Here is a 27,987-nt window from a genome sequence, read left to right as displayed (position 1 = left end):
TCTATCCTTTAGAATTGGGGTTCTACAAAGATCACATCCCATTAAAAAAGGTCCAACATCTGTTCAAGGTTTCTTTTTCAAATAATTATAATTTGCTATAAATGAAATCTTAAGAAATTCTTGAGTGCAGTTTGAGGTGACTTTTATATTAATTATACTTGCTGTTATTCACAAACTTCTCAGCCTCGTGTAGGAACATTGACCACTGTTCTATACAAAACGCAACTGGAGTACATTTACCTACAGCTATTTTTTCTATTCATTAGTAATTAAAATTTCACATCAGAGACTAAGCTTCATGAAACAAGTGTGAGCGAGCATGTGTGATAGACCATTTAGCATAATATCTGGCCTTGTGGCAGGAATCAAATCAATATCCACAGAATATCTTGTGCAAAGCTTATGCAATTAAAGTGCTCATGTGAATTCAGGTCTACTTCCCTTTAAAGTTGGATTCCAGAAGAAACAAATTTTATAAAGACTGTATGAAATGTATTAACATGGTAAAACTATTACTTCAAAACCCAATTCTAAAGGAGCTGTTGAGCATTGCTGATTATTTGGGGTCCTGAAACATTTCTCTTACATAAGTGCTCCAAACAAAACATGAGTTTTAATGGTTTTAAAAATGTGAAAAATTGGATTTTGCAGACTGCTTGGTGCAGTTCTGGTTGCTTCTCTTAAAAAAAAAAAGTAGAAAAAAAATATACAATTTTGTAGTCCTTTGGTTTTACTTTCTGGGCTAAAAAAGTATAGGCATAAATGTTTTTACATGATCCTCTTGAAGATGTCCTTTAAAATAACATCAAATGTCTTAATTCACGTCTCTTGATTATCAGGATTCTTTCATGTCCCAGTCAGCCTTGATTAAATGGTTGAAAACTTCAGAGCAGAATAAGTAACTTTCACGAACATCTCCCCAATCCCTGAGAATCATAATCACGAAAGGTATATTTTCTCGTTTCATCATACATCTCTGGAAAGTAGCCATGTTCGTTCATTGTTAACAGGGCAAGGAGCAGTGTCATAAAGGGTTAATCCATGTAAAGTGGCTTCGACCCGTAAAGAAATTTTCTGGAACAGAAAAGAAAATTACATATAGAAGTTTGCTCCTTAAAGACAGATCACATGTTCAGTATATTCTGGGAATATCTTGGGATCCAGAATGTAAACCAATTCTAATGAACAACAAGAGAGAGATGGCTGTTGTACTGCCAAAAGTATCATCTGTAGTACAAACAGAATTGTGAAAAATAAGCTTCTTTCTTCAGAAGTTCCTTGGTTTTCTCTGGTTTCTATGAAGAATCAATAAAACTAAATGTTGAGGATGGCCTATATAAATGTAGCCTGAGTTGATAAAAACTCTGAGAGAATATCTGCAAATTTAATTGTTTTACAACCCTATTTTCAAGGCTTAACCTTGCTAAAACTATTTCTCAAAGCACAGAAACAAATCACGTTAGAAGCTCCTCTTCTGGCTCACTCCTTAAGAAGTTAATTTTTGAAAAGGCGAGAGAGTTGCCTATAGAAAGTTTCTTATTCCACCAAAGGAAGTTTGACAGCATATATCTAATTCTACATTTTCTTACCTGAAAATCACGAATGTAAGTCAGGAAAAAACCAAAGAAGGAAAGTGACATAGACCATTCTGCTGCCGTAGTAATCATGTGAAGCACATAACCCTTAAGTGACAACAACAAAAAAAGAGAGTTCTGTGAAATTTCATTCATATGACCTCAAATAAAAAACCTGTAATATTTATAAACCAATCAGTATTCTGAAATATCAACCCTTGATTTATTTGACATATCTCTAGAATTAAAGGTGGACATTAAAGACATCCTAAACGACCTATCACATTTTCATTTATAGCAAGTAAAATTTTCATTCAAATAACTAAGAACAGGAGAACTTAACTCTACAACCAAGAAGTTACTGCCTTTTCCAAAGTCATGAGCCATTAAATGCCACTAAAAAAGTTTAAGTAAACAATGCTCAGGTTAATAGGTGGCTCAGTGGTATAAAGAATCTGCTTGCAATGCAGGAGATGCAGATTCGATCCCTGGGTCAGGAAGATCCCCTGCAGAAGGGAATGGCAACCCACTCCAGTATTCTTGCATGGAAAATTCCATGGACGGAGAAGCCTGGCAGGCTACAGTCGATAGAATCCCAAAAAGTTGGATATGACTGAGCAACCGAACATGCACACATGCAAAAAATGCTCATGACAAACTTGATACTACATTTTGAGCATTAAAATATGGATTCTGATTAGGAGTATCTAGTAAATTATTTCAGTTCTTACTTTGTCCTCAGGGTTCCAATGGAGTTTCTGTACTATATCAGCACCAAAACTGCCATTGTACAAAAGTGATGAGCAAGTCAGCACTATTAAAAAGAAATAAGTCAAGGAAGAATCTCAAGGAAGACCTGTAAGTTTAAGTTAAACTCAAAATTAAAAACAAATATCTTCAAAGATCTAAAAGGATCACACGTGTATTTGTTTCCAAGGCCCAAAACCATTTTCTTAAAGACTTCATATTACATGGCATTAGTAAAATTTAAAATGTGCCCAGATTATTATGAAATGCTTTGCAGAGTCAGTTTCTCTTTGCTCAATAAATTCTTAGTTCTATCATAAGCTTTCGCTACACAATTGTTCTTAAGGAGGAAATCAACTCATCTTTCCTATCTTTGAAGTGAGTATGATTAGGCTAGACATTATCTTTGCTTCTCACTCAGTTACCATGTCCCAAGTAAAAATTTGAATTTCATGATTCAAATTAATTTAGGATTTAGTAAACCAAGAAGCTCACCCACAAAAGGCCTGTTTACAACATGTCAACAGTGTTCACTTAAATGTTGTTGTTCAATTCCCTTTCAAGGATAGCCACATTTTACAGCAAAGGATACTGCTAAATGCACTTACTCCACACCAGATAACCAATAACAGTCTGATCCAGAAGACTTGTTTGCCATGAATTTTGGGCTGCATTTGGTAGGAAAGGATAGTCTGAACAAACATATATAACGAGCCCATACCAAATGTGAGCACAGCTCCACACACATGTACAGCAAAAAAGGTGGTTTTCTGAGAGGTAAAAGGAAGAAATAAGTCAATAAAAGAAACTACAAAATCACAAACACAATATTTAAAAACACAAGTCCAGCAAATTCAACAGGACATTCACTGAGTAGGAAAGCTATGTAGAATCTACAGATTATTTCCTGAGATAATTTTCTCTCAGTACTCAGCATAAACCTGAAAATTACAGTCATCCAAATTACTTCATATGCCACTAGTGAAAACATGACAGTAATTACTCATTTACTCATGCTTATTTGGGTGCCACTTATGTGTCATGCTACTGTTCTAAGCATTCAGATAAATGAGTAAACAAATCAGATAAGAATTTGGCCCTCACAGCTTACATTCAAGTGAAGGAAAACAAACAATAAAAAATAAACTTCAGAAATAATTCCATATATGTTAAATAGTGATATGGGTTATAGAAAAAGAGTAGAACAAAGTAAAGAGAACTAGGATGGTTGGGAATGCAGGAGGCAAGGAGTATCAACTTAAATTTAAATAAAATCTAAATACAATTTAAAGGTTCAAGAAATTAAAACATTCTTCCTTGTTTCTAGTTTGACTTGTTTTGGTAAATTATACAATTAGGGATTAGCATAAATTGCAAATTTTTTCTGTTGCCTTACTCTTTGTTTTTGAATTAATTTATTGTTTTCCTTTGCCTTACTCTCATTAATATCCCCTTACATTTTACTTTTTACTATATATGCCCCCATTTAAATGTGATGACAGTAACTCCCCAAAAATTCTATTATCAAAGCCTTTGGTTGAAGTATTAGGTTGGTGAGAAAGTAATTATGGTTTTGGACCACTGCAACTAGGCTCAAACATATCTTTATTAATCAAAATAAGAACCATCACGATGACACATTTTTACCAATGAGAAATAAGTTTGTTTATTCCTGTAGCATAAAAATTCTTGCCGTGAGATTCAGTGAACTCTTGGAAAGCATTTTCTGCCTCCTGCTAGTTGTGGAAGCATTTTCCCTGAAAAAAGTTGTCGAGATGCTTAAAGAAGTTGTAGTCAGTTGGCAAGAGGTCAGGTGAATATGGCGGATGAGGCAAAACCTCACAGCTCAATTTGTTCAACTTTTGAAGTGTTGGTTATGCAATGTGCAGTTGGATGCTGTAGTGGAGCAGAACTGGGCCCTATCTGTTGACCAATGCCAGCTGTAGGCACTGCAGTTTTCAGTGCATCTCATCTATTTGCTGAACATACTTCTCAGATGAAATGGTTTCGCTGAGATTCAGAAAGCTGAAGAAGTTCAGCCAGGCAGCAAGCAGACCACCAAACAGTGACCATGACCAAGTCTGGCTTTGGGAAGTGCTCTAGAGCTTCCTTTCAGTCCGGCCACTGCACTGGTCATTTCCCATTGCTGTATGAAACCCACTTTTCATCGCACATCACAATCCAATTGAGAAACGGTTTGCTGTTACATAGAATAAGAGAAGACCACACTTCAAAATGATGACTTTTTTTTTTTTTGCAGCCAGCTCATGAGACACCTACTTACTGAGCTTTTTCACTTTTCCAATTTGCTTCAAATGCTGAACGACAATAGAATGGTTGGCACTGAGTTCTTCGGCAACTTCTCGTGTTGTTTTAAGAGGATCAACTTCAGTGATCCTCTCAATTGGTTGTTGTCAACTTCCAACAGCCAGTTACAGTGCTCCCCATCTTCAAGGCTCTCGTCTCCTTTGCAAAATTTCTTGAACCACCATTGCAATGTATGTTCCTTAGCAGTTCCTAGGTGAAATGCGCTGATGTTGCAAGTTGTCTCCACTGCTTTACGACCCATTTTGAACTTGAATAAGAAAACTGTTCAAATTTGCTTCATCTAACATAATTTCCCTAGTCTAAAATAAATATAAAAATAAACAACAAGTACTAAGTCATTAGCAAAAAAAAAAAAATAGTGTATAACATAATCACATTTACTTAAGAATGTATTTCAATATCAAACAGCAAAGTTCAACAATGCAAAATCACAATTACTTTTGTACCAACCTAATACAGTTTTCTAAACTGATGCCGCCTGTGTCAGTTGGTTGACAAGATACCACACAGCAGGAGGTATGAGGGTATGACTCCCCAGTATTCACTGCAGCACTATTTTCAATAGCCAGGACATGGAAACAACCTAAATGTCCACTGACAGATGAATGGATAAAATATGATACATATACACAATGGAATATTACTCAGCCATTAAAAGGAATGAAACAGGGTCATCTGTAGGGACGTAGATGGAATGAGAGTCTGTCATACCAAGTGAAGTAAGTCAGAAAGAGAAAAACAAATATCATATATTAACACATATATGTGGAATCTAGAATGGACATGTAGACACAATGGGGAAGAGGAAGGTAGGACAATTGAGACAAAATGGGATTGACATATATACACTACCATGTGTAAAACAGACAGTTAATGGGAGCCTGCTGTACAGCACCGGGAGCTCAGCTTGGTGTTGTGATGACCTAAATGGAAGGGATGCGGGGTGGCGGGGGCGGGGAGGAGAGGTGGGAGTGAGGTCCAAGAGAGAGGGGATATGTTCCCTGGTGGCTTAGATGGTAAAGAACTTACTAGCAATGCGGGAGACCTGGGTTTGATCCCCAAGTTGGGAAGATGTCCTGGAGAAGGGAATGGCAACTCACTCCCATATTCTTGCCTGGAAAATTCCATGGACAGAGGAGCCTGGTGGACTACATACAGTCCATGGGGTCACAAAGAGTGGGACATGACTGAGAGACTACACTTTCATAGCTAATTCACTTCATTGTACAGCAGAAACTAACACAGCATTGTAGATTAATTATATTACAATTGAAAAAGTAAAATTTACATTAAAAGAAAAAAGAGGGTATGACTTAGGTAATAGAAGAGAGATTAGGTTAGGGGTTGGTTCTCTCCTTCTATAAACAACTATGCTAATTCACATACAGTCTTTTTTAAGCTGAAGGTGTAAGAAGTCTGAAGTATAAAGAAATAAAGATAACAAGTCATTTGGATTCCTTTGGAGAAAGTGCTACTTTGATAAGGTTTGGGATGTTCTAACTGGCAGTAAGTTACAAGCACTGGGAAGGGAAAAAAATCGTTACTATCACCTTGGGTCACAAAAAAAAAATTCAGCACCCATAAAACAATACAAAATGGTAGTATCTTCTTGGTTCATGTGAATTTACCAGTATATATGGATACAGGCTACAAAAATGAAATTGATTTAGGGCTAAGAGCAGGATTTTTCTCCTTAAAAATATTCTCACATATATTTGTTGACTGAAAAACATGCACAAGATAAAAGTTGAGTGTGTGCTGTGTTTAGTTGTTCAGTCATGTCCAACTCTTTGTAACCCCGTGGACTGTAGCCCACAAGGCTCCTTGTCCATGGGGATTCTCCACGGAAGAATACTGGAGTGCCACACCCTCCTCCAGCATCTTCCCAACCCAGGGATCGAACCCAGGTCTCACTGCAGGCAGATCCTTTACCATCTAAGCTACCTTGAGAGTTACATTTTATTTGGAAGACTTTCTGAAGACTTCAAGTCCAGGAGGTAGCCTCTCAGATAGCTCTAAGAAACTGTCCTGAAGAGGTAAGGAAGGAGCCAGATACATGTAAGTTTTGCAACAAAGATGACTACTATTAATTAAAGAAAACCAGATATCTCAACTTAGTTTTGTGCTTTTCTATATATGGAAAGATGCAAGAGCCTGGGCTCACTGAAATCATTCCTTTGATAAGCACCTTAACTATCTAGGTCCAGTATCCAGTCCCCATCCTGAGTCCCCTCAGGGTACACTGCTAGGCGGTGGCTGCAGTGGCTGAAGGCTTGGCAGCTGGGAGCCCATTTGTCTCCATCCTGAGTTTTCTCAAGGCTCACTGTTGGGGACGGCTGTAGTGGCTTGATGACTGCGATATCCTTTGTTTACTGACGTGGCAGGCAACATTTTTCATTCACATATTGATGAAGCTAAATACAGATAAGTCTGATCAATGCCCACGTGATCAGCACACAGTTCCATCAACAAAATCCCACAGTTATAAGAAAAAGAATGGAGAGCATTCACTACTATGTTTATAATCAGAATGGAGGTGTATAAAGCTGGTTTTAACTGACAGTACTTCAGCTTAATCCATTTAATTTTGTCATTTAGAGACTAGGGAAACAGCAAAAGATCTTGAAATGGGCAACAGATACCCTTTCAATAGAATGCTAGAGCCTGTGGGAATGATTCTATAGAAATGTTAATTGTTCTTGGCTTTGATTAGGCTATTTTGCAGAGAGAACTGGTACAATGATAGATATTATGTGTAGAGATAAAAGTTAACTTATTGAAAATGCATAGTAACACAAGTAATCAATGTGAATAGAAAGGCGTACTGTGTCCCACTGAACGCAACTGACTTTCACTTTGTGAATAATGACCAGTTTTGTTAGTTTAGAATCTATTTGTAAATTCATTTGAGCATTTCTTTTCTGACTTATAATTATATGGCACTTTGACTTCTTTTTGAAGTGGTTTGCAGTATCGACTATTCCTCTCATTAATTAATAAATTAAATGCAATCTTTGACACATGTACCACAACAGTCACAATTTTATCTTCTTTAAAAATATATTCAGGACTTCCCTGGTGCTCCAGTGGTTAAGAATCTGCTTGCAATACAAGGGATACTGGTTTAACCCCTGATCCAGAAAGATCCCACATGCCACAGAGCAACTGATTCCGTTGGCCACAACTACTGAGCCTACATGCACCCTATAGCCCATGCTCCACAACAAGCGAAGCCACTGCAATGAGAAGCCTGTGCACTGCAACTAAACAGCAGCCCTCGATCACTGCAAGTAGCGAAAGCCCTCACACAGCAACAAAGACCCAGCACGGCCAAAAAATCAATCAATCAATCATATATATCTATCTATATATATAGATAGATAGATAGATAGATATCGGAGAAGGCAATGGCACACCACTCCAGTACTCTTGCCTGGAAAATATATAAAATTTAACAAAAACAAAAACATACTCCTTGACAAAGACAAGACAAATTATAGAGGTATGTGTGTGATCAGGGGCAAATGTTTGCCACAGAAATTATAAACCCTGTAATCTTCACCTAAAAGTTTTAATGAAACTTAAAAACTAGTCATGTATGGATGTGAGAGTTGGACTATAAAGAAAGCTGAGTGCCAAAGAATTGATGCTTTTGAACTGTGGTGTTGCAAAAGACTCTTGAGAGTCCCTTGGACTGCAAGGAGACTCAACCAGTCCATCCTAAAGGAGATCAGTCCTGAGTGTTCATTGGAAGGACTGATGTTGAAGCTGAAACTCTAATACTCTGGCCACCTGCTGTGAAGAGCTGACTCATTTGAAAAGACCCTGATGCTGGGAAGGCAGGATGACGAAGGCAGGAGGGGAAGGGGACGACAGAGGATGAGATGGTTGGATGGCATCCCTGATTCAATGGACATGAGTTTGAGTAAACTCCAGGAGTTGGTGATGGATAGGGAGGCCTAGCGTACAGCAGTCCATGGTGTCGCAAAGAGTTGGACACGACTGAGTAACTGAACTGAATGATATTCCTTCCAAAGTCTCCTTGAAGATAAATTTTCTAGGAAATAAGAATGCCATGTGATAACAGAGGCATAAATTAGTTATGCCGCCACAAGCCAAGAAATGCCAAGAATTACTAAAAGCTGAGAGAGAGGCATGAAATAGATTCTCCCTCTGAGCCCCCAAAAGGGAACCAACTCTACTAACATCTTGATTTCAGGTTTCTGGCCTCCTGAACCCTGAGAGAATAAATTTCTCTCATTTTTTAATATCCAGCTTGTGGTATTTTGTTATGACAGCTCTAGAAAATCAATATAGATTCCTGCCTAGTTATCCCTTCCAAGTTTCCTTGAGGATAAAGTTTTCTAGGGTCAACTAAAGAATGTCACTCACCATCTGGACCTACAGGGATTAGCCCTGGTAATCACTCATCTTCAACACACTCTGAACAGAGCTCAGGGCAGAGATCTGTAATGAGGCACTCTGTGTGCTGGGAAAAACTGGCACAACAGGCCTTCAGAGATAATTTTCAAGAGATAATTTTATGAACCCAAATTCTTGCATCCTCTCATACTTAGAAAAGCACTAACTTAGATAGTCCTGCCTTATGACTAGCAGCAACTTTCTATGAGACGTGTGTTTGACTGAATATACTCTTTTTCCAGTATCACATATATGCTGATGGGAGCCCCCTTAACTTCTCTGGAGCAGTTCCCCATAGCTACCTCAGAGGATGCCTCCAGGCTATCGTCCTCAGTGAAAGTCGCTCAGTTGTGTCCAACTCTTTGCGACCCCGTGGACTGTATAGTCCGTGGAATTCTCCAGGCCAGAACACGAGTGGGTAGCCTTTCCCTTCTCCAGGGGATCTTCCCAACCCAGGTCTCTCGCATTGCAGGCAGATGCTTTACCAGCTGAGCCACAAGGGAAGCCCTCATAAGTTCCCAAATAAAACTGCAATTCACATCTCTCACATCTCTCACATGGTATATTTTTATTTCAGTTGACACACTAGGATGGGAAAAATTCCTAAACACTGAGGACACATATTTGTTTCACTGCATTTTTTTTAATTGTTTGGCTGTACGCTTGCAGGATTTTACTTCAACCAGGAACTGACCTCAAGCCCTCTCAAAGAGAATCTGTCTGCCAATGCAGGAGACGCAAGAGACGTGAGTTCAATCTCTGGTTCAGGAAGATCCCCTGGAGCAGACAGTGGCAACTCACTCCAGTATTCTTGCCTAGAAAATTCCATGGACAGAGAAGCCTGGCTGGCTACAATCCATGGGAGCGCAGAGAGTTGGACATGACTGAGTGACCGAGCACACACATATAAAAACTTTGGCAGTGAAAGCACAGAGTCCTAACCACTAGACCACTAGGGAATTCCCTTGCTGGATCCTTTTATACACACTTGTTTTCAGAGAAATTAAATAATGTATTTTTTTAAGTCAGAGTTTTCAAAGGCCATATTGTTATTATTAGGTCTCTTTAAATGCAGATGATCACAGTAATCACAGGGAATTTTTTATCTATCCTGCTTAGTTCCTTTAGCCTCTCTCAGTAAGTTACTAAATATTAATACTTAATACAAAAGCATGTCTGTGCTAAGCACTATGTTAGGTGCTGGGTATACAATGGTGAATGAAACCACTGAGCTATACTTAATGGAGAAATATATCAACTTAAAAATTAAAAATAAATTTTAAAAAACATAAATAAGAGATTATACTACCAGAAGTACTGCAAAGAATTAGCTTCCAGAGGATTAGAAAACACAAAGAAAGAAAACCTGAAATTTACAAGAGGAAATCTACTGACAAAAAAAGACTGCCCTGAGGAAATAAGTCTGCCTACATCTATCTAGGCTTGGTTTGTAGCATGTGCAACAGAAGAAACAATGTATGAAACACAGTTAAGTAAACCTTATTTAAGGAACAGAAAGACTCCTGCTATGTATAATATAAGGAGGTGCAATGATGCAGCATGAGGCTATACAGGCAGACAGCAGTCAGATCTCACAGCACCTTTTGGTTAATTAAGCAGCTTGGCAATTTAACAAATTATTTTTTTTCCCTCTCTTGATTTCATCTCTTTTCACGTGACCTTGGACCTGTGAGCTTTAAGCAGGGGTACAAGGAAACAGGAATGAGGTGTACATATATTTCTAAAAGATTACTTTGGCTGCAGTATCAAATTAAAGGGATGTAACACTGAATGCAGAAGAACTATTAGGGAGACTATGGCAGTAATCCAGAGGAGAGGTGGTAAAATCTAAACTGGTTGAGAAGGAGATGTAGAGACAGTTGGGAAAAAAATGGAGAAGCAGATGATTTCAAGAAATATTTAAGAGATAAAACCAACAAGTCCCTATTTTAAAATAAAGTGTTTGTCTCTCTTCCAATTTAAGCTCTGCACCTATAAATCCTTTGTAGACCTGGTTTGTGTACAATTTTTCCTATATGAATCAACTAGTTTGTCTCTGCAAGAGAGAAGTGGGGAGAAGAGAAGGAGGCATTTAACTCACCATTTTAAATAAGCAGTGAAAGTTTACATTATAAAGGAAGGAAGGAGAACTGTTTGCTATGTGAGTAATGCTACAGGGTTTGCTTATAAACAGGCCATGAAGCCATAAGTAAAAGATGTAGAGCATATTCATTCAACAGGTCCAAAGCTGCATGAAAACAGGTATTATCAGAGAAAAAGTAATTTGACTCAAAATTACAAGGTCAAAGAGACCCTTGTGATGAATGTGAATTAGAACGGAAGCTGAAAATAAAGAATGTATACAAAGATAAACTGTTTTAATGGCTGAATGAGATTAAGGGAGAAAGGCAGTTTTGCATGGATGCTATTAGGAACTCCCACTGGAATTCACTGGGCTGTGTATAAAAGTATTAGCTACTAAGAGAAGTAGCTATGTTAAATGTAAAGGTCACTTTGCAATCCATTTTTACTATACAGTGATTAGAGAAATATTGTTAAATTGATCAAGGGATAACTGGAGCAAAGAATCACTATCCAAATACTAAAAACCTCCAAACACATTTTTAAACACTGAGCTATACAAACCGACTATACAAGGCAGGACCATATTTGTGGTACACAGCTAGCTAGCTGTCCACACAAATTTCTGTATCCCTTCCATAGTATAGAGTTGCCCTGGAAACTGCTGCCCAGCAAGATTTTACTTTCCAGCCTTTCTTGTATCTAGCAAAAATGAATGTGAACAGAACCATGTGAGTCACTGCCAGGTCAAAGTTTTTAAGAAGCAGGTGTGAATTTTGCATGTTCTCTTTGTTTCAGGCAGCTAGATGCAGAAGGCAAAAGAGTCTTAAGGATTTGCAAGGCCCAAAGATGGGCAGTGTGTGGACTTAAATCACTGTGGAAGATAAGCCATCTACCAACCAAAAATACCAGCATGTGATGCATCTATGTAAAAAATAAACTTCAATTGTGTTAAGATACTTAAATTTTGGACTTTGTTATAGCAGCAAGCATTACTCTAATATCTGCTTATGTATTATGGATTATGTAACTGGATGTTTAGGTTTCCTTTTTTAGCATGTATTTTTATGTACTTCAGGAAAATACTTATGCTAGGCTAAAACACAAACCTGGAAGTTTGCCACAAGAGAAAGTCCTAAACAACTCAGTAATCCAAGTACAAGGCCAGCCTTGTTTAATCTGATGATTCGATTCTCTTCCGGATTCAGTGCATGAACTTGCTTATAACGAACATAAATGGTCGCAACACCTGGGAAAAGACAATCGGAAAAACAAAAAAGTAATACATAACTAAGGAATAAAGTTGCCAATAAAGAGCTCACAAAAGTCAGTGGTATCTAGAAACATGGAGTTACCCCCGCCCCCACTCCACCCCTTGACCCCACTGCACGTGGGATCTTAGTTCCCCGACCAGGGATCAATACCATGCCCCCTGCACTGGAAGCTCAGTCTTAACCACTAGACCACCAGGGAAGTCTCAAGAAGCATAGTTTCCTTTTAAAGATAATCTGAGAGAAGAAAAAACAAAACAAGCAAAGAACCAGCTGTAGTTTCTAAAGAACTTTTAAGATTCTACTGTAGAGAAATGCAAATCAAAACCACAATGAGGTACCATTTCACACCAGTCAGAATGGCTGCGATCCAAAAGTCTACAAGCAATAAATGCTGGAGAGGGTGTGGAGAAAAGGGAACCCTCTTACACTGTTGGTGGGAATACAAACTAGTACAACCACTATGGAGAACAGTGTGGGGATTCCTTAAAAAATTGCAAATAGAACTGCCTTATGACCCAGCAATCCCACTGCTGGGCATACACACCAAGGAAACCAGAATTGAAACAGACACGTGTACCCCAATGTTCATCGCAGCACTGTTTATAACAGCCAAGGCATGGAAGCAATCTAGATGTCCATCAGCAGATGAATGGATAAGAAAGCTGTGGTACATATACACAATGGAGTATTACTCAGCCATTAAAAAGAATACATTTGAATCAGTTCTAATGAGATGGATGAAACTGGAGCCGATTACACAGAGTGAAGTAAGCCAGAAAGACAAACACCAATACAGGATACTAACACATATATATGGAATTTAGAAAGATGGTAACGATAACTCTGTATGAGAGACAGCAAGAGAGACACAGATGTATAGAATAGTCTTTTGGACTCTGTGGGAGAGGGAGAGGGTGGGATGATTTGGGAGAATGACATAGAAACATGTATAATATCATATAAAAAATGAATCGCCAGGCTAGGTTTGATGCAGGATACAGGATGCTTGGGGCTGGTGCACTGGGATGACCCAGAGAGATGGTATGGGGAGGGAGGTGGGAGGGGGGTTCAGGATTGGGAACACGTGTATACCTGTGGTAGATTCATACTGATGTATGGCAAAACCAATACAGTATTGTAAAGTAAAATAAAAAAATAAAACCAAAAAAAAAAAAACCTTTCAGCAAATAAAAAGATTACCTCAAAATTAATTTAAAAAAATGGGAAATGTAAAAAAAAAAAGATTGTACTGTAAAACTACTATTATCTCTGTGTGACTGAGCAAGTTCTTTGCTTCCTGTGGGCCTCATGGTAAAAATACTTTGGAAAAATTTAGGAGGTGAGTTTGATGTTCTCTGAAAATCTCTAATAATACATGTTATATAAAGCACAAACTGGGGGTTTCCCAGGTGGGGCTAGTGGTAAAGAACACACCTGCCAATGCAAGAGATATGAGAGACATGGATCCCTGTGTCAGGAAGATTCTTTGGTGGAGGGGATGGCAACCATGCCAATATTCTTGCCTGGAGAATCCCATGGAAAGAGGAGCCTGGCAGGCTACAGTCCTTGGGGTCCCAAAGAGTCAGATATAAGTAAAGCGACTTCACACAAACTATTACATATGATTAGCATTAAAGTCTAAAGTAATTAGTTTGAAGAATATGGATAAGATAGACACAGGCAAAAAATACCAAAGGATTATTTGCCTCACTCTCATTTCATTTCAAATTGCTACAACTTGGCTCAATCAGATACAGTAGTCAGTAACACAGGAAAAAAAAACAAAACCCCACTTGACTGTCCTTACTGGTTAAGAAAGGGCCAAATTAAACCTTCCATTGCAAAAATATTGCCAAAGAACTAAAAGTGTAGGAAACATAACAGAGATAAACTCTTACAGAGACATATTTCTGAAAACTTTAGTTATAAGATGAACTTCTGTACACTGAAATAATTTAACTTTAGTGTTTGCCCTGAGCAAATAATAAACATGATATGGAAAAATGCAAATATTTAAAACAATCACAATCGGTGGAAAAAGCATTATTTTAGTAAACCATTAATTAAAAAATTAACTCAAAAAATAATGAAAGAAATGTAAAATAGTATGGTAGAACTCCATTTCTATGGCATTAGAATATCACTCAAAAATCAAAACAGAGTTTCATAGCTATGCTCAAACTTCTCAATTGTTTATCTTAAAGGAATTTTGTTGAGGTTAGTTGTGGTCAGTGTGTTGATAGCTCTTTGTCCTCTACTGGTTGCTTAAGAAATCCCCTTAAGACCTCAAGGAATATTTGGTTATACTTTACAGCTTCTATTTGCATGAGTAGTCAAATAGTTCTATAGATATTTTTAAAAGATTTATTTCCATAATTTAGCATTTCTAGACATTGTTTTTACTTTAAAAGAAACATATCTGCCATCAATTATTTAGTGATGATAACCTTCCTTCAACGTAACTAGCAAGTAAAACAAGTAACCCAACAGTAAAGGGCAATTCAGCTATAAATTTTGATTCCCAAAATCATTCTTACTACTTACATAAAACTGCAGCGATATTTAACATTGCCCCAAACAAGCATTTTTCTGGAGCCACTGTACCAGTGTCACTAGAAAAAGAAAGAAGAAAAAAAAATAGGTATGAGGATTTCTCATATTAGATTTAGATATACACGTGTATTTCTTCTAATGGATAAGAAACAAAAGAGGTTATTTCAAATCCTTTATCTTTTTATAAATTCCATGACTCAACCCTTAATTTTATAATGAGAACATGACAATTTCAGCTCTCAATATATGATGTTCACTTTTTTCTCATATCACTTAAGGTTATTTCTTTTTCATATAATAGAATTCACTATAAATTGATAAAATAGCTATCCTTGTCATGTTGAGGTTGCATCTGCATTACTAACTTACATCAGCCAGGCAACATGTTTATCTGTCTCACCTGAATATTTCCTAAATACCAAAGATCCTTTCAGATCCTTTGGGCATCTGTTGTTCTCTGCCTATAAATAACACCTAATTGTTTCTTGATTACTTTTTAAAAATATTTATCAAGCACCTAACAGGATTGTCAGACAGCATTTTAGGGACAAAAACACTGTGGAAATAAAAGAGACAAAGCCCTTGCCTTTGCCCTTCTGGAGATTCCACTCAAGGCCAGTGTTGAGTTCTCTCCTCTCTACAGCCTAGGTGACTCACACAGCTTCCACTCCAGACTTCTATTAAAATCACAGATCACACTGTATTGCAGTGTGTCTGTTTACATGCCCGTCTTTCAGTGCAGGATGAAATGCATAGATCCTGATTAACACCCCACCATTTACTAACCCGGGAACCTTGAGTATGTTCTATGTATACCCACGGTTGCCCCCTATCTAAAAAACGAAGCTAGCAATTCCTTCCCAGACTCATCAGATCAACGTAAGGAAATGAAACTGTGGTCATGCATGCAAAGTATCATGCAGCATAGCTGCAGGCACACAGAAGACACTCTGTGAATGTTAGTTCCTTCCCATTTCCTCAAACTACTGAAAAGATTAAAAAGACAAAGTTTTTATCCTCAAATTGAAGTAATATAGGAAGGAGATAAGAAGGATCTCAACCCTGATAATGTTAATCAAAAAAAAGAGGAAAGTCATATCCACTAAGGAATCAATAATAAATATCTGGTGAATATTTGGATCAGGTTTAGGAAAGTAAAGTATCAAATACTGATTCAAAGGACTGCTCCTTCCCGCTCTACAATGTTTCTTAAGACACAAAAGATTTTGTTACTCTTTGATCATCTTCAGAGAGTGGGGATTGTCTTTGCTTCTACCTTTCAATTTTTCAAGAATAAATGCATATGTATTATTCTTATAATCAGAAAAAAATTCATGGAACTTCCCTGGTGGTCCAATGGTTAAAACTGTGCTTCCAAGGCAGGGGGCATGGGTTTGATCCGTGGTTGTGGAACTAAAATCCCACAAGCTGCATGGTATCACCAAAAAATAAAAGTAAATTAGAAAAAAAAAATCCATAATTTTAACTGTGGTATTCCAAATGATGCTCCTGTTTTAGATTACCCATAAGTAAATAACTTATGGGGCTTCCCAGGTGGCTCAGATGGTAAGGAATCTGCCTGCAATGCAGGAGACATGGGTTCAGTCCCTGGGTCAGGAAGATCCCTCGGAGAAGGGCATAGCAAACCACTCCAGTATTCTTGCCTGGAGTATTCTATGGACAGAGGAGCCTGGTAGGCTACAGTCCATGGGGCTGCACAGAGTCAGACACAACTGAGTGACTAACACTTTCACTTTCAAGTAAATAATAGCATGCACTTCCAAGATGGCTGGCTAAGTGTGCTCTGGATCAGAATGACAAACTGGCCTACAAATAAAAACAGCCAAGCCCATCACCTCATCAGCATCGCATTTCAACCCAGTGGTCATTATGCATCATTAAAAAAAATTATCTGATCACTATTATGTTATTTATATTATTATGCATATATTAAATACAAGTTCTTTTCTTTTTTTGGCCACGTAGCGTGGTTTGTGGGATTTCAGTTCCCCAACCAGGGATCAAACCCAGGCCCTTGGTAGTGAAGTGAGGAGTTCTGACCACTGGACCACCAGGGAATTCCCAAATAAAAGTTTAAATATTTTGAAATATAAAATACATAGACATTCTAACAATTTCTTCTTATACCCCAGTGGCTAGTCTCATGCACCCTACCTACACATTCATAACTTGAACCAAGAGAACACCTGAAGCACACTTGCAGAACTGTCTCTGAACTGTGAATTATCCCTGAGGTGAAATTTGTATTTGGTTGTATGTCGTGTGGGGAGTGTAACAGTGAAGTCTTGCAGGTGGGGTCTATGAGCTGAAAGGAACTTTGCAGAGTATCTAGTCTAACTCTATCATTTTTCAGACGAAGACAATGAGCCTAGGAGAAGTAAACTTAAGTACCACTGAGTTTACATACATTAAAATGTGGGAGGAAATTCTCCAGATAATACTACTAAGTTCATTAGCAAAAAAGAATTAAAAGGCAGCAGAACAGAGACAGAAAAGGAAGTGTCTAGTGTTCTATCAGAAAATCACACGCAGCACCATCAGAGAACTGAAACTCATAAAGAACTCAATGGCCTCAAATTATAAAGAGCTCTTTGAAATGAAAAGCAAATTCTCTAAGGGGAAATAAAAATGACGGAAGACTCTCAGGAATATGTATGCTCTCTTGGGGTTACTAGAAAATAAACTGGCTCTTTAAGCTACAGGTCCTTAGATCAGAGTGGTGAACAGTGGTGACTTATCAAAATTATTCCTAGAACTGGAAACTTTATTCTTTGGATTTTATAAATCTTCTTAAAGTAGACTCAATCTGTTGGTGACCTGTGTGCTACACCATACCATTGTGGAAACAATAAATGAAATGGCACTGCCCTGATCTCTTCTTGACATTTAAAACAGATAAATTTAGCCTTTAAGTCTATCACCTTTAAGAAGTGCTCTATTTTCTGTGTTGGAAAGGTTATTTTTCAGAGGGTACACAAACAAATGAAACAAATGAAACAACTACAACAACCAACCAAACTGGGAGGAAATCAACCAAGTCGTTAATCACTCCTGGAGGAGCAGAAACTAGAGGGAGGCTGGAAAAGACTTTGAATTTCACTTTTACAATCACTCTAGTACTGTTTAAAATGTGTTATAATAAAAACATATTGCCTTTATAACTGGAAAAAAAAAAAAGATTATGGACATAGCACATGTAATCAAGTACCCATATTTAAATCACAAGTAGTTTTGATATTTCAAAAACATTATCAGCAAATGTAGATACTTAGTGTGTCAGAAAAATCTAGGCAACATGTCAAAGAGTAAGATCATAGTCTCTAGAATCAAACGGCTCGCCTGGTCAAACTGAATCTTGGTTCCATCAATTACTGAGTCATATGCCCTTGAACAAACAACCTCCTTGGACCTCTTTTCTTCCTCTATCAAATGGGGGTAATAGTTCCTAACTCAAAGGGTGGCTGTAAAGATTCAATTATTTAAGACCTATTTAAGAAGAATGCTTAGAACATTACCTTGCACACAGTAAGCAAATCAACTGATGTTTGCCATTACTGTTATCTTTGAAAGAAAGTGAAACTGTCAGTCACTCAGTCGTGTCCGACTCTTTGAGACTCCATGGACTGTCGCCTGCCAGGCTCCTCTGTCCATGGAATTCTCCAGGCAAGAATACTGGAGTGGGTTGCCATGCCCTTCTCCAGGGGATCTTCCTGATCCAGAGATGGATCTCGAGTCCCCCACATTGTAGGCAGATTCTTATTACTGTTGTTCTAGTATTTTTGAATTGTAAAGGGAAAACAATTTCAACTCTATCTCCTGAAACCTTGAATACTTATTTGGAAAACAGGCATTGAGGTGTCACAATTCACTAACTAAACCTTAATCATCTGTCTCCATATTTCTCTATGACACAGGAAGAACCAAATACAACTTCCTTTTTCTGCTTTTATTATTGTAATATCAAACATAAAATTTGAATTTCAAAATGTTAAAATTAAATGTTGAGTTCAATATTAAAACATGAATTCGCCACATAAGAATACATACCATTTGCCACAAAAGAATACATTTCACTGACCTGATATAAGGCAAAACAGGGTCAACATGGTGAAGTGTGATAGCAGTGATATATGAAAATATGAAAGCAGCCGCCGTCCAAATTACAAGGGCTGAAGGAAGGAAACTGAGGCCTTGCTGAAACCACCACATCTCAAACAGGTCTCCTGAGGCAGAAAAAAAAAAACAAATTAGGTAAGATTATTCAAGAGTATTTCATCTATTCTACTTCAGCCATCCCATCCCACAAAATTATACTTTTCATCCTCAGCTGTTTCACTTCTGATCAATTCCCACACCATCTACTGACACCTATTCTCCTTCAGTTTCATAGTAAATGGAACCAGGAATCAACCACTTTCTGCATCCAGACACTATCTCTCTACCCCATCTTTCCACACATAATCAATTACTAAGGACTATTAATTTCACCTCTTGGATTTCCTCAAATCTGCCCCTTCTCTCTATCTTCACTGCTACTACTCTACCTAAACCACCATCATTTCTTGACCAGATTATTATTATAACCTTCTAAATGGTCCTCCTTTAGTCTGGACCACAACCAACCCAGACTCTACTATATTTTTAAAAAAGCATTCTAATTCTAAAATACCAATCTGACCACTTTATTCTCCTCCAGAGAACCTTTCAGTGCCTCCCCCCATGCCCTTACAAGTTTTCTTTCCTTCTTAACATGGCCTATGGTCTTTTTATTGCCTGATCTCTATTTATTCAATACATTCCTCTCTGGCCACTTCTCTGTCTGCTCCCAGTTCCCTGCCCTAGCTATCATCATCTTCACCATCAATACAAAAACAGTGCTTACTGTGTCAGCAAGCCTACTAAGTACCTTAAACATATGATCTCCTTTATTCCTCAGAACAGAATCACAGAAGTTAAGAGAACTGCCCAAGGTCATAGGGCTGCAGTAGAGACAATATTGAAACTCAGGCAGTTCCACTCTAACACCAATCATGATGCAAATTTCTTTCAGGTTGCCAAGTGTGTCATGCCCTCTTGCACACCTTTGAACCTTTGTTTTGTCTGGCTACAAATACTGTCACACCTCCTCCTCCACTACCACACATTAATTGCTATACATTTCAAGTCTCAACTCTTCTAGCTTCATCTGAGTATTCCTGTTTTGTTTCCAACAGCACCCTTACTTTCTCAACAAGGACACTGCCTGTTTGGTTTTCTTTCTCACTTAACTTTAGAAGGCCTATCTACACTTATACCATACATCACCACTTTCTCCCTTAAATTCCTGACTGAGGATGTTGGTGAGTAATAAGCTGTCAATAATATGAATTAGGAAATATTAATTTATCTCCATGCATTTAATTTTTAAAAATATAGAAATACTTTCAAATTATAAGAAATTACTATTACACATGTGAAAATAATTTCATATTTGAAGGAGTATCTTCTCATAGTGTGACAGACTGCAATTCAGTATTTCCCATGAACTCTGTAAAAACTTACTCTTATCTCCACGATCCTTGAACATGCTCAGCTTCCTCATCTCTGACTGACCTTCCAAATAATGAAACATCAGCCATTTTTGACTTGTACTTCTCCTTAACTCTGATCATCTGACTTGCTACTAAATATGTACATCTAAACCTTGCTAAATAAGTTTCTTTTCCTTTATCCCTAGAGTCACCATTGTACACCCAATTTGAGTAATTTCCTGTCTGAATCATCATAATCTCTTTTCTGTTCTTTCTTCCTGTCATCCCTTAACATTCCATCAATTTTAATCCTCTATTTAGTTAATCATGCTAGTTCCCTGGGGCTTCCCTCGTGGCTCAGGTGGTAAAGAATCTTCTTGCAACTAACACTTTCACATTGGGTGTCTTGCTTGGGAACTCTTCCTAGGCAGTAAATTAGAGCCATTGTTTCCCATCTCTCAGGGATCACTCCCAGTCCTTCTTCACCTGATGCCAATTCCTTGCGAAGTTCCTATAGGACTTTCCCCAGCATGTTTCTGGACAATAATTCTTACTTTCTCTAAATTTTTAGTAACTTCTAAAAATTTGAATTTAAAATCTTTAGGAGTCTAGTTTCGAATTTGTTGGTTCTGATAGTCCTTGCACACATTTTTTTTTTCCAATTTTTGACTATGTGCTCCTGTTTGAAGTGAAAGTGAAATCGCTCAGTCGTGTCCGACTCTTTGCGACCCCATAGACTGTAGCCTGCCAGGCTCCTCTGTCCATGGAATTCTCCAGGCAAGAATACTGGAGTGGGTTGCCATTTCCTTCTCCAGGGGATCTTCCTGATCCAGGGATTGGACCCAGGGATCGAACCCGGGTCTCCCGCATTGCGGGCAGACGCTTTAACCTCCGAGCCACCAAAGAACCTGTTTAGATTATCTTAATTGGGGGTATTCTAAAAGGCTTAGATTAAGGGTGAATCATTCCAGAGAGTGTGTATTTTTTCCAGGTACTCTGGCACATTATGAACCTGGGTTGACTTTAATTTCTTGGCTTCCCAGTTTTTCAGATCATGTATACAAGTGAATTTAAACTTTGAATCTGAGTGATGACAGGCTCTATAGTTTTAAGTTCTTATGTGGTATCTTTATTCCCCCACCTGGAGCTGTGATAAAAGGAACAAATTTGTGATCCCTCTCTGCCAGGAAGGAGATATTTCTTCCTAGCCCATCTTTCATTGAATATGTAGATTTTTGAGGCTCCTGGTTGATTTGAGGGAAGAGGAGGTTCTCCAAGGCCACGAGTTGTACAACTGCAAATGGGAATATTTACACTTTTTTTTATGAAAAAGTCATCCCCTGACACACAGGCATCACCTACACAAACTATATAACATGAATGGTGTCTCTGGAAGTTATACATCCGGGAGGTCAAAGGGTTATGAATTCTCTCTCTAACTTGGGTGGTAACAGGGGTAGCCTATCATTTATCTGTAACTGTACTTTATTTCAAAGCCCCCTCAAAAGACACACTACTAGTTTACGACCCTGGTGTCAACTCTCTTTGACTTTTTAGCCCTGGGAATTTTCCCTTCTTTCCTATAAGGACTGCTATACATTTACAAGGCTAATATAATTTATTCAGCATTTGGGTATTTTGGCATAAGGGATTTTCAAAAGATTTTGTCCACCCTATTGCTAGAAGCATGACCTCTTAAAAACAAACAAACAAACAAACACCAAAACTCCCAGAATCCCAAGGGCTGTGTTAATCTCAGGTATCTTGGAGGCTGTGGTCCCAGTCAAGTTCCAGAATATGGGATAAAGTCAGAGAAGAGAGTAGGAGTGCTGGAGATAGATGATTCATTTTGTTCAAAGTTAGGGAAAGCACTGTCTTTGTCCAGGGAGAATGGGAAAGCCTATTTTATTTTACTTTTTCGGCCTTGCCATACAGCTTGCACGATCTCAGTTCCTGGACCAGGGACTGAACCCAGGCCATGGCAGTGAAAGCCTGGTACTCTTAACTACTGGGCCACCAGAGAATTCCCACATGACCTCTTCCTTTAATTGTTTGTACATGCCCAGATCTTTCCTGTTCTTCAAAATCGCCCTGAGATACCATATCCACACAACCTTCCCTAATCCATTTGGATCTGGAAATAAACATTCCTTCTTCTGAGAACACCTGACTTGCACATCTCTTACAGCTCATTTTCTTTGACAGTATAAAAATTGGGGAGGGTGTCTGAAGTGGATAAAATCCTTGATGAGGAATTCCCCTTCTCTACTCACAGAATAGGGACTTGCCCATAAAAAGTACTCAATAACCCAAACCAGGTGCTCATAAACCCCAAAAAGGTTCACGAATTTTCTATTTCAGTTAACAGTACTAGCGGTCCCCAACTTACAGTAGTTCATCTTTACGATGGTGCAAAAGCAATTTACATTCAGTAGAAATCACATTTCAAATTTTGCCCTTTTCCTAGCCTAGTGATATGCAGTACAATATTCTTGTGACAAGATGCAGCTCCTGGTCATTTGCAACCATTCTTATTCCTAGTTACCACTGCTGCTGCTAAATCGCTTCAGTCGTGTCCAAGTCTGTGCGACCCCATAGATGGCAGCCCACCAGGCTCCCCCACCCCTGGGATTCTCCAGGCAAGAACAGTGCAGTGGGTTGCCATTTCCTCAATGCATGAAAGTAAAAAGTGAAAGTGAAGTCACTCAGTCGTGTCTGACTCTTAGCAACCCCATGGACTGCAGCCTACCAGGCTCCTCTGTCCATGGGATTTTCCAGGCAAGAGTACTGGAGTCGGGTGCCATTGCCTTCTCCACCAGCTACCACTGTAAACACTCAAGTAAGATTCTCATTTCTTTTGGCCTGTGTTTTTCCTTCCCCTCCATCCATTCTACATGCGCTGCCAAATTAACTTTCCTAAAACATATTTCTGCTCAAAAACTTCTTTAAATAAAATCGTGTGAACTTGGGCAAGCTCCATTAATTTCTCTGAACCAGTTGCTCCTTTGAAAAATGACAATATTATCGGCAAAGGCTGTACTGTCCAATACAGTCAGTACCAGCCACAGGCGAAGAGCTGACTCACTGGAAAAGATACTAATGCTGGGAAAGACTGAAGACAAAAGGAGAAGGAGGCGGCAGAGGAGATGGTTAGATAGCATCAGAGACTCAATGAACAAACTTGGGGAGACAGTGGAGGACAGACGAGCCTGGCTTGCTGCAGTCCATGGGGTCACAAAGAATGGAATAACTTAGTGACTGAATAACAACAACAAAGCCACATGTGACTATTTAAATTAAAAATTTCAGTTCCTCAGTTGTACTAGATGCATTTCAAGTGCTCAGAAGCCACAGCTGTAGCTACCATACAGGATGGTGAAAACATGGAACATTTCCATTATCATGGAAAAGTTCTGTTGGACAGTGCTGGATTACTATTACAGGGATTACACTGACATAGCACAAGTAAAGAACCTAAACACTTACTGATACTGGTACCTTTTAGTATTAACTATTAAATGCTCTAAAAGAATACCTGCTTCAGAGAGGTTTACTCAAGAAGTAAATGAGATAATATATGTAAAGATGCTCTCACGGGTGGTCAGTAAACATTTGTTCCTCTTTTAGAATGTAAAAGATGAAAGTTCACAAAATACCAGTCTTCAAATATGCCCAAACTTGCACCTTTTTGTAAATCCTGAAACTCACATATTCTTTAAAGAGTTGATATGTGTGTATTTTATAATAATATAATATATAGAATTAAATAATATTTTAAATCTGGGATTTCAATTTTCTCATTCTTTCTCACATTAGACACCTTTCACTGATCTCAAAAAGGATAAAATTAAATGAAGAACACTGAGTTCCCTTCCACAGAAGGAAAAACAATAATGAGGAAAAAAATGATAGCTTATTATTAAGCCAAATACAGCATTGACCAGTCCCTGAGATGCAATGGGAAGAACACAGTTTAAGATCAGATTTACGTGAGTGCAAATCTCAGCTTTATCACATCCCAGCTGTACAATTTCAGGCAAGTTACTTAGCTTCTCTGAGTTTCAGTATTCTGATTTGTAAAGTAGCTATTCCTTAGAGTAGTACAAAGAAAACATACAAATAATCATGATGCTCCTGCTCAATCACTAAGTCATGTCCAGCTCTTTCTGACCCTATGGACTGTAGACCACTGGCTCCTCTGTCCATGGGAATTTCCAGGCAAGGATACTGGAGTAGGCTGCCATTTCCTCCTCCAGGGGATCTTCCTCACCCAGGGATGGAACTTGTATCTCCAGGGTTCCCTGCACTGGCAGGCGGATTCTTCACCACTGAGCCACCTGTGAAGCCCCATAATAATGATAGGTGATTTATCAACTCTGTACAACCACAATTAGCCACAGGGATGGGGAACGACAATTCTTAATTCCTTGTACATGTGAATCATCTTAGATTCCTATCTCCTTAGGTTTTGAGAGTTCTAGTTATCTAAATTGACAATTTAGAGGAAAAGCAGCAGCAAATGGTTGTTGTTCAGCTCTCAGTCATATCCAACTGTTTGGGACCCCATGGACTGCAGTATGCCAGGCTTCCCGGTCCTTCGCTATCTCCTGAAGTTTGCTCAGCTCATGTTCACTGAGTCGGTGATGCCATACAACCATCCCATCCTCTGTCACCCCCTTCTCCTGCCCTCAATCTTTCCCAGCATCAGCATCTTTTCCAATTAGTCAGCTCTTCGCATCAGCTGGCCAAAGTATGAGAGCTTCAGCTTCAGCATCAGTCTTTCCAATGAACACTCAGGTTTGATTTCCTTTAGGACTAACTGGTTTGATCTCCTTGCTGTCCAAAAGACTCTCAAGAGTGTTCTCCAGCACCACAGTTTGAAAGCATCAATTCTTTGGCACTCAGCCTTCTTTATGGTCCAATTCTCACATCCATACATAACTACTGGAAAAACCATAGCTTTGACTATACCGACCTTTGTTGGCAAGGTGCTGTCTCTGATTTTTAATACTCTAAGTTTGTCATAGCTTTTCTTCCAAGGAGCAAGCATCTTTCAATATCATGGCTACAGTCACCGTCCACAGTGATTTTGGAGCCCAAGAAAATGAAGTCTTTCACTGTTTCCATTTTTTCCCCATCTATTTGCCATCAAGTGATGGGACCAGATGCCATGATGTTAGTTTTTTGAATGTTGAGTTTGAAGCCGGTTTTTTCACTGTCCTCTTGTACCTTCATCAAGAGGCTCTTTAGTTCCTCTTGGCTTTCTGCCATTAGGCTAGTCTTATCTGCATATCTGAGGTTATAGGGCAAATGGTTTACCAGTTTGCAAAGGTCCACTGAGAAATTTAAGTGCACCGAGGTGAGGAAGACTACTGTTGCCTGTGTATTATCACACTGAAAAGCTGGAAGCACTGCCAACCAAGCAAAATTGGAATTTTAATGCTTAATAATTTAAGAAACCTTTCAAGATTCTTGAAAATATGCAGGAATAACCTTCACATAGCAATGACAGAAACATTTAACAAAATGTTCTTGCATTTCTCATCTATCTTATCTCTGCTTTCCTTGAAGACCCCTGAATCAGAACTGCATCTACAAGTTTTAAATTCTGCAATATTTAAATGCTACCAGTAAAAAGATGAATTCTTTATGCTGTCTCCTCTAAGTGGTGACTGCTTAGGGACAATAAAAAAGTAAATTCTGGATATTCCAAGTGAAGAAAGCAAGCCACGGGTACACAGAATCATGCCCAAAGCAAAGCATAATAGTAAATGGTTATTTTTCTAAACTCTAATTTGGCCTTCTAACAAACATACTATTCTCGTAATGATTAAAAATTAAATAGAAATTTAAGTAACACTTTTACAAGTCAGATCAAACATTACAGGGAGAGAAGTCGAGGGAGAATCTGATGGTGCATGGCAAATTAGAGCTGTATTTAGTATTCGTTTATAAATTTAAATTTGGGAGAACTGGAAAAATGTGGAGTTTTACGAATGTATCCTAATGTAAGCACAGTTGTGAGGATACAAAGGACTAGGTATTAACCTTTCTATACTGGACTTTCCTGGTGGCTCAGACGGTAAAGAATCTGCCTGCAATGCAGGAGACCCGGGTTCGATCCTTGGGTGAGGGAGATCCCCTGGAGAAGGGAATGGCTACCCTTATTATTGCCTGAAGAAGTCTATAGACAGAGGAACCTGGCGGGCCCCGGTCCAGGAGTCCCAAAGAGTGGGGCACGACTGAGCGACTAACATACACACCACACGAAACACACACACGCAACACACACACACACACACACACACACACACATGTCCAGGAGTCCCAAAAAGTGGGGCACGACTGAGCGACTAACATACACACCACACGCAACACACACACACACACACACACACACACACACACACACACACACACACACACTACTCTGCTCACCCCAGGGCAGACAGGAGCTTCGGGTAAACACAAAATGAAAGTGAAAGTGAAGTCGCTCAGTCGTGTCCGACTCTGCGACCCCATGGACTGTAGCCCCCAGGCTCCTCGGTCCATGGGATTTTCCAGGCGGGATACTGGAGCTGGTTGCTGTTTCCTTAGCAAGTCACCACAAAAACCTTCCTCCCCTACCCCACCCTTCCAAGGAATCCAAGCCCGGGAGTGACAAAGGGAAGGTGTACTCAATCACAGTTTTTTGTGGGACTGGGGCAAAGGTTCTCGATAACCGCTTAAAACAAATAAAACCAAGGAATTATTTACACCCACCGCTGCCTTCTTCCGGAGGCGCAAAGAACTGGGACGAAGAGCTCGATTAACCCGTGCCTGAGGCAAAGAAAAGACGTGGGAGGCGGAGGCTTGGCAGGGCTTGGGGCAAGCGAGGCATGGAGGAGTGCGGGGGAGGGGGAAAGACCAAGAACTCCCACAGAAAGGTGAGGCGAGGAGACCTGAACCCAGCCTGCACCCACTCAAGACCCCTCCTCCCCACTCGGACTCCCAGCAGTCCGTCCGCGCTCCGGCTGCCATCTGGTCCCTCTCCCGCAAGTCGCACAGCGTGGTCCCTGGAAGCTGGACGCCTCGCACGCCCGCCACGGGGTTGTGGGGCTCCTGGCAGCATCCCCCTCTCTGACCCGCCCGATCCCATTCTCTAATACACCCCTACTTAGCTGGGGCTGGAGCCGGCTCTCATCCCCTATTTGGCCTACCTCGCTCAGACGACCCTGCCAGTACGGACCGCCGGGTCGGGAGGCGGCCGGCTGAACCGAGATGGGGCAGGGCCCCGAAGCGCGCTCCCGAGCAGCCAAGCCGGTCCCGGGGCGCGCTCACTACTCGGAGGTGCGCGCTCGCGCCGCCGCCTGCTCCGACACTGTATCCCTTTACGGCAATCGCGAAAGTGTCGTGAACGTGCTGCCGCGGATCAGAGTCACCCAGTCGGCTGGAGTCGCAGGTCTTAATTCTAGCGGTGTGCTTTTGCGGGCCGTG

General features: G+C 39.4%; 2 protein-coding genes across 4 annotated transcripts in view; one reads left to right on the top strand and one right to left on the bottom strand.

Annotated features, from left to right (window-relative positions):
- Positions 1-40: 40 nt before the first annotated feature.
- Positions 41-27,777, bottom strand: DRAM2 (DNA damage regulated autophagy modulator 2). Of its 2 annotated transcripts, none has more exons than XM_052636946.1 (8): positions 27,711-27,777; positions 19,080-19,224; positions 14,972-15,039; positions 12,263-12,402; positions 2,914-3,091; positions 2,306-2,388; positions 1,590-1,682; positions 41-1,074 (listed from the first exon to the last, which is right to left on the bottom strand). In XM_052636946.1, the coding sequence occupies exons 2-8, from the start codon at positions 19,208-19,210 to the stop codon at positions 967-969; spliced, it is 801 nt and encodes a 266-aa protein (XP_052492906.1). In that variant the 5' UTR covers positions 19,211-19,224; positions 27,711-27,777; the 3' UTR covers positions 41-966. The 2 variants fall into 2 exon arrangements, with proteins under 2 accessions (XP_052492906.1, XP_052492907.1); XM_052636947.1 differs by lacking the exon at positions 27,711-27,777 and adding an exon at positions 27,274-27,312.
- CEPT1 (choline/ethanolamine phosphotransferase 1) overlaps positions 27,772-27,987 on the top strand; it is a 39,098-nt gene continuing 38,882 nt past the window's right edge. Inside the window, exon 1 of one of the 2 annotated variants that reach the window (XM_052636944.1) lies at positions 27,772-27,952. In XM_052636944.1, the coding sequence (XP_052492904.1) occupies positions 27,772-27,952 (181 nt within the window). The other variant, XM_052636945.1, reaches the window with a different exon arrangement.

The sequence above is a fragment of the Budorcas taxicolor genome, chromosome 3 (genome assembly GCF_023091745.1).
Source record: "Budorcas taxicolor isolate Tak-1 chromosome 3, Takin1.1, whole genome shotgun sequence".
NCBI classification, from domain to species: Eukaryota; Metazoa; Chordata; class Mammalia; order Artiodactyla; family Bovidae; genus Budorcas; species Budorcas taxicolor.
The sequence above is the reverse complement of the archived record's forward strand: the minus strand, read 5'-3'. Positions and strand labels throughout refer to the sequence as shown.